The 12719-nt window shown below is 38.9% G+C and overlaps 1 protein-coding gene across 2 annotated transcripts in view; it reads right to left on the minus strand.

Moving 5' to 3' along the window:
* Positions 1–11934, minus strand: part of LOC135702184 (uncharacterized) — a 115241-nt gene extending 103307 nt beyond the window's left edge. The window contains exons 1-2 of one of the 2 annotated variants that reach the window (XM_065223211.1): positions 11545–11934; positions 11088–11481 (exon numbers count right to left, since the gene is read on the minus strand). In XM_065223211.1, the coding sequence (XP_065079283.1) occupies positions 11119–11481; positions 11545–11892 (711 nt within the window). In that variant the 5' untranslated portion in view covers positions 11893–11934 and the 3' untranslated portion in view covers positions 11088–11118. Of the gene's footprint in view, positions 1–11009; positions 11482–11544 lie in introns of those variants that run through there. The other variant, XM_065223210.1, reaches the window with a different exon arrangement.
* Positions 11935–12719: the final 785 nt, after the last annotated feature.

Genomic DNA, 12719 nt, shown 5'->3' on the forward strand with positions numbered 1-12719 from the left:
CTGCTTTTGCTGCATTTATTTATTGTTGTTGCCATAAAAATTTACATGAGATTTTCGACATGATCGAAGTGCATCGTTATGGATATAATATAAAAATTTATTTTTTGCTGTGTAGGCACAGTCATCATTGGCTGATTGAGTGTGACGCAACCTCATCCCATCTACCGACAACGGTGTGATTGTTGAAATCCGTTGAGATTAATTCAAAACAGCCCACTAGGTTATTTCCAACTGTCAACTATGAAATATCAAGGCCAGTTCGATACAATTTTATGACAGCATAACTGAATTTTAGTTGAGATGTCACCCAATCAATGGACAACCAAGTTAAAAGCATCCCAACGAGCGAAACGCGGGTAGAATATTTACTATTGTTATCTAAAGTTGATACGGGTGACCAGCCATGTAAAAAAATACGCTACAAGAGGGAGGGGACCAAAATTGGTGCTTCATAAAACTTAAAGAAAGTCCATTGATTTATAGCGACTGTAATATCACAGACGAATCATTTAAAATAATGTGGTTCGCTGTTACAGGGCTGGTAGTGCTGATGCGATATAATAGTAGTGATTTTAGTGACTAAAATTACGGAAATAGTGACCAAATAGTGTCTTGTAAATACTAAATAAGTGACCATTTATAGGGTAATTTATAAATTCAAATACGGTTTGATATTGAAGTAAATTTTTTATGTCCTGGAACTTAAAATCATTTTTTTATAAATTCCTCTAATTCAATCGAATCTCACAGAGGAATCTCCTGTGAAGAGCATTTGAAGTGATTTGAATAAGTTACTTTTGCAAATAGTAACTCCCATTTGTTATGGTCTTGAATTTGATTCTGCGTTCGAAATCTTTAAAATTTTGATATATGTAGGTAGATAACATTGATTATTCGCCAAGAACTTCTTCAGAATTATCTCAAGAACTTTTTTAGAATAATTCCCCTTCTCTTAAACTTAGAGGCAAATAAGCTTTTACAAAAATAATATTGCATTCTTGAAATTCTTTGCAGAACAATCAACAAAATTCTTGGAAATAGGTTATTTTATCAAATATCAGAATTAAAGTGGACATTTTATACGATAGATTATAAGTTGCGGCTTACCTGCCGCAGTTGTACACACCAACTGCTCATTTGTTAATAACTTTTCACTCAGTTGTTCAAATTTGTTTTTCTTTAAAGTAATTGAATAATAAGGATCACAGTTTACTGTAGATATGCAAAGAATAGGTAAATCTTAACATTTGAATCAACACCATTTTTAGGTATCTATAACAGACTTAAACTCTATTCTATCTACTGCTTCAAAAAGAATGTTTCGTCAACTGTGTGCAAAGTTATTAGCAAATGAGCAGTTCGTGACCAAAACTGTGTATGCCAAGCATGCCTGCCAGCCTCGAGCAAGGGTACTTCCGTACTTCCCCCAAAGTTGTTCGGATTTGGGTGTAACAAAGCAACAATTTTAAACGTCTTTTAGCTACTTATCTTATCCTCCACGCTATTGCTGCTACTGTTCGGTGGGGCCCTTCGACGACGGTATGGCGGCTGTTCAGCTACAAAGCACGGATTGTGCTGAGTGGTTGCACATACTTCACTTTTGGCTGCCTAGCAGTGGTCCTTAGCGTTTAGCGGGGGATGAGCGAGACTCCTTTTTCGGAACCCCCCCGGTGACGATGGTGACGAATCACCGGATTTCCTACTCGCCGTAGGCAACCCCAGCAGACAACACAGTGTTTTCTGCCCAGTCGAACTCACCTCTGGAACTGCCTGCTTCGTCCTGCTTGACGATTAACTGCGGTGGCGAGACTGGCTCTATTGGCTGAGCCACCGCAGTCAGGACGGCGGGTGTTTACCGGATCCTTTTTGGTTAGCTAGGGAAGCGAATAGCTCCTGCTTCCCACAATGGCGATCCGGCCCTTTTTTCACTACACTATCAGCACAGTGATTTTCGCAGCCACGGAGCCGGCTTTCACTCGCGGTGTACTGGAAAGATGCGTACTTGCACTCGCGACGCGACTGGGAATTCTTCTCCCAGTTGGAGCACTTTCTCGGGACTAAAAAACGATATTACGTCTCCAGGCAGAAGAACACCCGTACTGCACCGTGGCTCGAATTGTTCTTTTTCACAACGTCACAATTACAAAAAAAAAAACGACAAACCGCCATCGCTCCTGCAACCACGCTCGACTGTTCTGCTTTTATGTTCTTTGTCTTCTTAGCAGCGGGAGGAGCATTAAGGGCCTAATTTTATTTGGGACGCGATACATTTTAAAACGATATTTTTTTCATTATCTAGCTAAACTAACAACATAAAAACCCGAATAAAATAACGTACAAAATTTACAAATTAAAATTATACACGAAGGCATAGTGGTGAGTATTAAAGAGCCTGAATTTACAAAGAGACGACATATAAAAATTGGAACAATCGATTGCCTGTCAAAGTCATAGGAAAAGTCATTCCAATCGAGCAGAAGACCTGTCAAATGAATAAGATGTCACCTCTTTATAAATTCAGGCTCTTTAGTGAGTATGTCGCCTGCCGTGCAATGACCACAAAAACAAAGCATAACAAACACGGCACACGCTCGTGAGAAACACGGCAATATTACACTCGGCGATAAAACCATAGAGGTAACTCTAAGACTAGAAGGTCCCGAAATAACGTGCTCAACTTTTTAGCTCACCTCTGGTACTCTCTTAGGTCCCAAGCTAATCGATTCACCCCTCAAAACATAGGAAAAACCAATAACCCCTCATTTTATCTGTCAAACTTTCATAGCGAATCAAAACAAACAGTGCGTAGTACTAGAATTTCGACTAGAATTGGGTACGTTAATCGTTTGCTTGGGACCAATAGGCTAGTCAATTTAAAATCGTTAGTTTCGTATTGATTGTTGATAAAACTGTACAAAATGGGACAAATTTTAACACGCAGTTTACAAGATGAGGAGATGAAAGTAAAGGGTGATACGGTCAAAATTTGGTCAAGGGAAAACGCGTGTAAATCGGTGAAATCGTTTATTTAAAAAATCAAATTAAATTAAAATTTTTCAAGTTCAATAAGTATAAAATTCAGGAAAAATATTCAGTTAAGCTTCCGCTTTTCCAAATCCGAATTGCCGGGCCTTACGCTTGACCCCTGCCATCAGATTTTGTACAGCCACCTTGTCCACCTTCTTCGCCGCAGAAAGCCAGTTTGCCTTGAACTGCTGCTCGCCCTTAGCAGTTTTTTTGGTCTTCTTTAGGTTCCGCTTGACAATAGCCCAGTATTTCTCAATTGGGCGGAGCTCTGGCGTGTTGGGAGGGTTCTTGTTCTTGGGAACCACCTGCACGTTGTTGGCGGCGTACCACTCCATGGCCTTTTTACCGTAATGGCAAGATGCCAAATCCGGCCAAAACAGTACGGAACAACCGTGTTTCTTCAGGAAAGGCAGCAGACGTTTATTCAAACACTCTTTCACGTAAATTTCATGGTTGACAGTCCCGGAAGCTATGAAAATGCTGCTTTTCAAGCCACAGGTACAGATGGCTTGCCAAACCAGATATTTCTTTGCGAACTTTGACAGTTTCATGTGCTTGAAAACATCTGCTACCTTTCCCCTTCCTTTTGCCGTATAAAACTCCTGTCCCGGAAGCTGCTTGTAGTCGGCTTTGACGTAGGTTTCGTCGTTCATTACCACGCAGTCAAACTTCGTCAGCATCGTCGTGTACAGCCTCCGGGATCGCGCTTTGGCCGTCGTATTTTGTTTATCATCACGATTTGGAGTCACTACCTTCTTGTAAGTCGATAGTCCGGCTCGTTTTTTGGCTCGATGCACGGTTGTAGACGATACACCCAGCTTATTTGCGGCATCTCGGAGAGAGAGGTTAGGGTTTCGCTTGAAACTACCGGCAACTCTCTTTGTCGTCTCAGCGGCTTCCGGTTTTCGATTTCCCCCCGATCCAGACTTCCTGGCTGTCGACAAACGTTCCCCAAACACTTTAATTACATTTGTAACGGTTGATTTGGCAACTTTTAGCGATTTTGCCAACTTTGCGTGCGAGTAGCTCGGATTTTCGCGATGCGCGAGCAAAATTTTGATACGCTGCTCTTCTTGCTTGGACGGCATTTTGACAACTGAAGAGTGAATTCCAAAATCAAAATAGGAGCAACATTCTACACACACACACCTTCAAAATGAGGGGTGTTCAGGTTTTTTAAATGCAAAATTGAAAGAAATACGTCAAGTTGATATTGACCAAATTTTGACCGTATCACCCTTTAAAAAGTTGATAGTTCCGATATAGTACGACAGTGTGAAATTTGTATATAGAAAGTAGAAAGTGAACAAAGGGCAATTTTGTGGAAGGTACGAATCGGGTCGAGCATCTTCTTTACCAAGCTCATCCGTTAATGAGGGATGGTGAGGGGTGTTTCCCCCTGCAACCACTGGCAAAAGGGATGATCGCCGATTTGCTCATGTACCTCCGATGTGCGGAAACAGTACTATCGATTGTTTCACATTCAACTCGCCATCTGACGTAAACAACTATTTACCCGAGGGGGTGACTCTATCTACGATGCAAAAAAGATTGTGTTTTGCAGTGGCTAGCTGCGCGCACGCTGAGTAGATAGAAATAAGATTGATGACGATTCTGAAGATTTCCTGCAAAAAGATGATGAGCGATGCAAGTAGATGCAACAAATGAAAGAAGATTTTTCGAAGATTTATTCGCTAGTGTGAGATTTGTTGAGCATCTAAACTTGAGATTTAGATGTGCCACCCCCCCCCCCCCCGATTCGTACCTTCCTCAAAATTGTCCTTTGCTCGCTTTCTACTTTGTATATACAATTTTCACACTGCCGTACTATAACGTAACTATCAACTCTTTAATTTAATTTCCTCATCGATGGTATAAAATCTCCACTTTAAGTCTGATATTTGACGTTAAGCATCTCCGACTATGTAAATCGTTAAAGTAGATTATTTTCGTTTTTTATTGATTCTTCTAGAAACTCCTTGAAGGCTCCTACCATAAATCCATGGTAAATTTATTTGAATTCTCTTTAGAATTTCCATGCAATTGAACTCAGAAATTTCATAAATTTCTGATTAGAATAATCTTGGACTTCTCCCCTGCAATCAATTGGAAATTCAATTCGTATTCTCGTAAGAATTCCCATAGTATTTCCCGAGGGGGGCGACACATCTAAATCTCAATTCTAGATGCTCAAAAAATCTCACACTAGCGAATCGCGCATCGCGCATCATCTTTTTGCAGGAAATCGCCAAAATCGTGATAAATCTTCTTTCTATCTACTCAGCGTACGCGCAGCTAGCCACAGCAAAATACAATATTTCCTGCATCGTAGATAGAGTCGCCCCCCTCGGTATTTCCTCAGAATTCTCAAAACAAGAATCCATCACAGAATAACTTTGAAAATATTCTCAGAATTCCTTTGAAATTGAACCCTCAAAATTCGACTCCAGTGGAATTCTTCTCGGAATTTATTTCGAACTCTTAAGAATTCTCTTGGAAGTATCTTCAGAAATCACCCCAGAATTCTTTTAGAACAATCGGCTCGAAAACTTTGGTGACTAACCTGCTATTGCAATTTTTCAGTGTACCACATGGCAACACTACTACTGGATTGAACTAGCATTTTCACCAAATGTACTAGAATGTTTTGGTTCTATCTCTTTTACTCTACTCAAAACTGAAATGCATAAAAAATGACAAAATGATACGCACTCTTTGCACACTGTCAAAGAATCATTGTACACAAAATCAACTTTGTTCAAATCAAAACAAAAAAACTAACCCATCTGGTGGATGATGGCACAAGCTTCCAAGAAAATTCTATTACAGTGAACCACATTATTTAAATGGATTTCTTCGCCAGTTAGTCGTCTGTCACTTCGTTTGTGCTACTAGTCTTAGAGTTAGAACTCTAAATTCTGTTGGCGTACGGAACTGCCAACCTGGGTGAAAAGAACTCAAAATTAGGAACATTTTTCTTTCCGTGTAGAGAGCTCCTACTTATGTTAACTTATGTGAACCTGTATGTGAACTCCTTATGTTAATTTCAATTAACAAAAAAAAAATATTTTTATACGCCAATTATATAAAAATAAAAACTATTCAAAGCCATAATTTTGATTGGACAATAATATGAAATGTATCAGCAATATACATATGCTACATACCTTTATTGACGTTTATGAATTCCATGTACATTTCGTATACTTCTTGTAGCTTATCTGTTTTTTTTTTTTTTAGTTTGCATAGGACTTGAATATAAATGTTATCTGATGAACCCGGTGTTCATTCCATTGGAACGGTCGGGAGAAGCTCTTATTGCATATCCATTAACGCTTCTATACAGCTGTTATCCTGCTGTTTAGTTGTATGTGAACTTGAAAGGCGCTTATTCAACCTTTTCCCGGTTATCCAATAATCACTACACAGCTTTCTCTTGAAGCCGGGTTAAATACTGTTTACGCTTCTTTATATCAAGGAATTTATTGAGTTTATTTTGCTGTGAATCAAATTAATCGAAATTAGTTACAAATCATCACCAAATTATTTACCCTGCACTGGAACCTGGAATTGAACTCGAGACGACCTCATTGGCAAACCTTGACACTACCAACTGTGCTACGCCAACACTTTGAACTTATGTAAACAAATCAACATTCGCTTCTACAACAAAATCGCTGAGTAGAGGCTTTATAATAGCACACATGAATCACTTTTCTCGACTAGTTATAAAAGAGCAGAGTAAAAGCTGTAAAACTGCACACATCTAAAAATAAACCTAGTTGACTGTGAAAATGCTTCCGAAGTTGCTCTTACACAGTTTATTAGCTGAGTACAGGTTGTTTAGTTGTTGAAAAAGCACTTTTGATGTTTATGTTATTCAACAAGAGTTGTTGGTTGTGTAGAAGCTATCAAATTAGTAATATATTCACTTTGTTAGCTTTGTTTTGCAGCTACAAGTTGAAAGTTGATTAGTGTGTGTATAGAAGTGACATTAGCGTTTATTGGCTGATGTTATTCAGTGCGACTGACAAATTGAATAATGATTGTGAGAAAGTTGAGTAAACGCTCTCCAAAAATATTTTGCTAGCTTTTGCTTGTAGCTGTATCTGCAGCTTCTTTTCAGCTACTTTACAGCACAACGCTGGAAAAGTTGGCTTACAAAGCTGAAAATGTTAGTTGGGATGTGGCCGCCATCCAGCTCCGATCTTAATCCGCTGGATTACTCAATATGGCGCGTCATGAAGGCCAAGGCCTGTTCTAAACGCCACACGAGTACAGCGAGCCTCAGACAAACATTGACCCGTACTACATTATTAGAACCTGCCGTGCATTCCGGAAGCATATGGAGGCCGTTATTGCAGCAAGTGGAAACTCGATCGATGATTAACATAGTTTAAGACTCTGTGAAACATCCCTCCCACTATGGGGCATTTTCATACAACCAGGCGGTCAAAAATATTTCTACCATTTTTTCACAATTTCTGCTATTATTCTTGCTTTGTTTCATCAATATAAAGTGTGCGTTATCACTTTTCAACATTTTCACGACCAACTTTTGAAAAGGGCCTAACTTTTGATTAATTAAAATTTAATTGTTACTATTTTATAACGGTTACAGTTTCAAGCTTGTTTTCAGAGAATAAAATCTATTGAACAAAGACAACCTAAAACCATGGTAGGGGGAACACCGTAAAAAATAAAATAAAACCTTTTTTTTTAAATATGTTTATTTTTTTCAACAAATCTTCTGTAAAAAATATACAAAAAGCCATGATACAATAATCAAAATCAAATATGTTTCAACGAATTTCTTTTTATTCCTCTGTTACAATATCATCATGAACAAATTCTTCTTCAATTTCATCGACTGCTTTCATAAGTTCCTCCAAGGCATTGAAGTTATTAGTATCGACTACTGAATCACTTACAGAATTTTCAGATATCATGAAACTTTTCACGGTGTCGGGATAATCCAGGGATACTTTTTTCTGTCGTCTTTTTGCCATCCAAATGGAACTGATCAGTGGGTCCGATTCATTAATGGCACGAATAAAGACATCATGTAAATTTTCTACTCTTGATCGTTTTCTTGCATGATGGGTTCGATATTTTTTCAATTGTTTATGTTGACTTTCTGCTGCCTCTTCCGCTAATGAACCAAGTGGTGCTGGTGAATGTATGATTATTTCTCCGGCATGAGCGAGAACTTTATGCACGGTTGCAGGAATTTTGTACCAATCATACAATTTAAGATAAAGCCTATATGTTTCCTTGCAATATGCATCAAATTTTTCTGGGTTTATTGGCTCTTGGCAGTTAATAGCAATTAATATATTCCGGAATCTGAAAATTAACTCTTGATCAATGTTCAGCACGGAGCTTAAAAGCTTGGGATTTCCAAATTCTCTTCGATAAACGTTTCCTGTAGTACTGGTACCTGCTCCACCCGATCGTGGTTGATCTACTCTTACACCAAATTTTTCGTAAAGCTGTGTCGTCACATGTTTTTTTCTTTGTTCATATAGTTCTTTGAACGGTTTCGTTACCTTCCATTTTTTGATATCCATTCTGTATGCAATATGCAAAAGGCATTCGAAAAATCTTATCCAAGCATGAAGTGGAGATATGCCGTAATGCAAGGCTTCTTCGTTTGATATAAATCCTTTCTCGAATTTCTCTGCATCATTCATTACATTTGGTGTTGCCCCACATATTGGACAATTCTGCATCGACGAATTTCCAGTGATATAAGTTAAGACTTTTTCGTCTATTATACTGAGGACAAAATCAAAATCAACAAGTATAAACTTGTCGTTTGAGAGTTCAATTTTCACTGGCGTTAGTTCACTCATTTCTTTTTCTACATCCTGTTTTGTAGCCAGAATAACTACTTTACTCTCTTTAATGAATTCAAGGATGAATGGCCTACAAAATCGAATACTTTGAGGCATGGGATTAAACCACATAATTTCCTTTCGATCATTGTACATGAACAACTGAATTGATGTTAAAGTGGACGAAAATACATCTGAATCGTCCTGACATCCTTTTGGTAGCACTTGATGATATTGCGAATATCCAGTTGATCCGTCCATACCCCAGCTACATAGAAGAACCAGTTCCGTAGAAACTAGATCGTTGCTATCCATATACTCGTTGAGCTCTGCATCGATTATTTGGACGATTCGTTTCACTGTATTTTCCATCAGCGCCTGGAGTTTCACTCTTATTTTCAATGCACTTTCTTCGATGAATTCACTAGGAAGGGCGCATATTTTTTTCACTGCTCCGATCACATAGTAAGGTGGAAATCTTGAAGGTGATTCACTATGTATTACTTCGTATTGAAATCTACATACTCAATCAAGCCTCGATAAGTACACTAAAAGCCTCTTCTGGTGACATCATTCCTCGTTGATCAGTTAGTTGAGCCAGCATGGTTTTAGAGCTTTTTTGGTTTTTTAAAATATGCCCAATAACTTTAACTAAATTAAAATCCTTTCGATTATAAGCGGTTCGTATTGCAAATAACAAAGCTTTCTCGATGGTATCGAATTTTGGATCAACTGCTTCTTTATCGATAACGCGACGTTTTCCTGGTTCACTCAAATCCAAGAAAGGTTTTGAAGGTCATCCACGTTTTGTTCCCGAGGCCGAGGTTGAGGCAACACATTGCTCCTGTTCGATGAATTCCTCGATGCCAAATTCTCCATCAAGCCAATTCTGAAAATACGACTCAAATCGCTCTTTCGTGCGATTAGCTTCATGCCATTTGTTGATGTATTTAGTAACGATTTTATGGATCTTTTCATCGAGACGTTTACGTTTTTCCACCGAGATGTTATAATTTTCACAAATGAATTCAATGGCTCTGTGAACATTGTCACTATGGCTTAATTTTGCGTCTAATAGATTAATAATGGTTCTATTATCCATGCTCACACTTGGTCTCAACCTTAAATTTGAATTACACTGTAGTAGTTTAAATAAAAGCTACACAAAACACACTATGGCTTCAAATTGACACTACAGTAGGTTAAGTACAGACTTAGGTATAAATTAAACTCATCCGCGCATATGCGTAGGTACATTCTTACGCATATGCTTCTATAATCGTCATAACACAGGTACTTACATTAGAATAAAGCATAAACGAATGTAGTTTTACGTTCATCCAACATTGAACTTTATGATAATGATGACTTCTTTTTGTACAAAAGCTTAAGCCCTTTTTAAAAGTTGGGCATGAAATATTAGAAAATGTTCTTTAACAATATATTGGATCGACTATACCAACCGAATATAACTCCAAAAGTTGCAAAATAATTGTTGAAAAAGTTTGTTTCCAAGCCGGCTCTTGTACAATTTGAAATCTCCCATAATAACCGAAAATTTTCAAATCGCTTATATTTCCAATGGGGCAGGTTGGGGCAGGCAAACTCTTCAGTACTTGTTAGAGTACACTCAAAACTTCATCCAGAGCTAAGAATTAGCCTGGGAATGTGCGAGACTCGAAAGTTTTTGATCAATAAAGTTAAATTTTCATTAATTTTTAATTATTTTTTTCTATTTTCATTTTTAAATTTTTTTGTCTCCATCAAATTTTCAAATGAATTTTATTTTTGGAAAGCTTATTAAATTACCTTTCCAACGATGTATAATGATGTGGTAGTTATATGATAAATAGAGGATGAAATTTTATTTGAGTGGTAGTGTATTTTTGCGGCAAAATTTGTACTTTTCTTACTCTTTTTTGACTTCGACATCCGATATCTCATAAACGAAAACTGCTAGAAGCTTGAAACTTTCAGATTCTCTTAGTTGAAATGTTTACTATCGACCAAAAATAACGAAATAAGGATTAGTGAAAGTCGATTTTTTGATTTTTGACCGCCTGATATCTGATAGTAGCCCCCTTGGCATAAATAAAAAAAAACTCGAAAACGAAATTTTTGAGATTTTTTGTTTTAATTTTGACATTGCTCAATGGTGCAAACATTATCACGCATACGGTAAGTATTGACAATATTGCTTACCGTGTGGGGTTCACTTAGTACTTTAAGGCGACATTAATCCATAACTCTGCTGCTACTCCACGACCATCGTCATCAGCTTGCACAGCTCGTGTGTCACCCCCGGAAAGAGATAACCTTGCTCCGCCAGCTGCTTGTACGTCACCACAATCTCGTCGTAGAATCCCACCTTGGCAGCCGGAATCTGCGATCCTGGAGACGAGAACAGCGTCACCGTTAACCGGAGGCCCATCGCACGACACATGGGAATGCGAGCCCGTAGAAGCTCCGTCGCTATACCCCGGCCTCGGTACTTCGGAGCAACGGAGAGGCCCCACGCCGATAGGTATTCGTCTACGCCGTACTTCTCGAACAGGTCAATTTGTTTCAGCAAGCCCACGTACGAGTCGTATACCATTTGAAGGCCGGTGGATTTGAACTGCGGACCGAATTGGAAAAGTTGCAATCACTAGCTCAGGCTTCCAGCACACATCTCACTCACCATGCACTGCTTCGCATCTGCTTTGGCCGCCACGGTCAGCATGTTCAGCCCGACAATTTCGTCCGATCCCTCGCGAAAGCACACAATGGCCATCCGCTGCCGGGCGATATCCTGCCACATCTGATCAAACTCCTCCAGGGCATCGGCGTCCTTGTACAACCCAACACTGCTGCACATCGGTTCATCGCGCAAAAAGTGCTTCTTCATGTGTTCGATAGCATCTCGAACCCGATCCTCCGGTAGATCCTGAACTCGGTAGTCCACCAACTGGTCCCCGAGCGAATCGCGCGCCCTAAACCGTATCCAAACACGAGGCCACTCAGTTCCAGCCGGACGACTCCAGTTCATTTTCCACTCACACTCTCTCACACTCACGTGTGATCGGTTCCGAGTGCGATGTTAGACTAACGATATTAGTTTAAAGTTTGCAACGTTTTCAATACTTAATTGAGCAATTAAACTTGGTATTCAAGTGGTTTCGCGACGAATAGGGTAAACATTTAATTCGGCCTAATCGCCCATTTTGGGCGTATCGAGCAAAAATGATCACATTTCGGCGTTAACGAGTCAATTATGGGCCCCACTATGTAAGACGAGTTGAACGTCACTTCTGCTCACCGGTCTAGTTTGATGTTACTTTTGTAATTCAAAATTAGACCAGTGACCAGAAGTGGCGTCCGATTTGACTTACATAATGTATGTTTGGTACGATACTTTAGTTCAAAAGCTACAACACAAAGGCCTTAAAGGCGCAAGATATGAATATATACTCCCTTTTTCCTCAACATCAAAAGAAGCATTCCAAGCGAATCCATTTTTCTATTCGATTTTTACCTTAATCCGTGGGACGAATGACGTTGCAATACATTAGGATGGAATTGAAACTCGCACGACGAATTTTGAATCGAGAAAGAAAGTAAGATTTTCAAAAATATTTCAATAATTTGTGACTCTTTAAATAAATAAATAAATCAATTGAGACGCCATTTATTGTTGTGATAAAATCCGCTCGAAAAAGAGAGGTATAGTGCGGGTTGTACTTAGTAGGGCCAAAGTTATATCTAAACCCTACTATTCCGCTTCCCTCAAAGAACTCAGTAGCATTTGTTTTGAGCATTCTGCTGACGTAATGATGATGCCTCAATTAGCGTATAATGTCTCATATGTAAGTAAAT

The sequence above is a fragment of the Ochlerotatus camptorhynchus genome, unplaced genomic scaffold (genome assembly GCF_037179485.1).
Source record: "Ochlerotatus camptorhynchus isolate MF236.1 unplaced genomic scaffold, CSIRO-AGI_Acam_v1.1 ptg000185l, whole genome shotgun sequence".
Lineage (NCBI taxonomy): Eukaryota > Metazoa > Arthropoda > Insecta > Diptera > Culicidae > Ochlerotatus > Ochlerotatus camptorhynchus.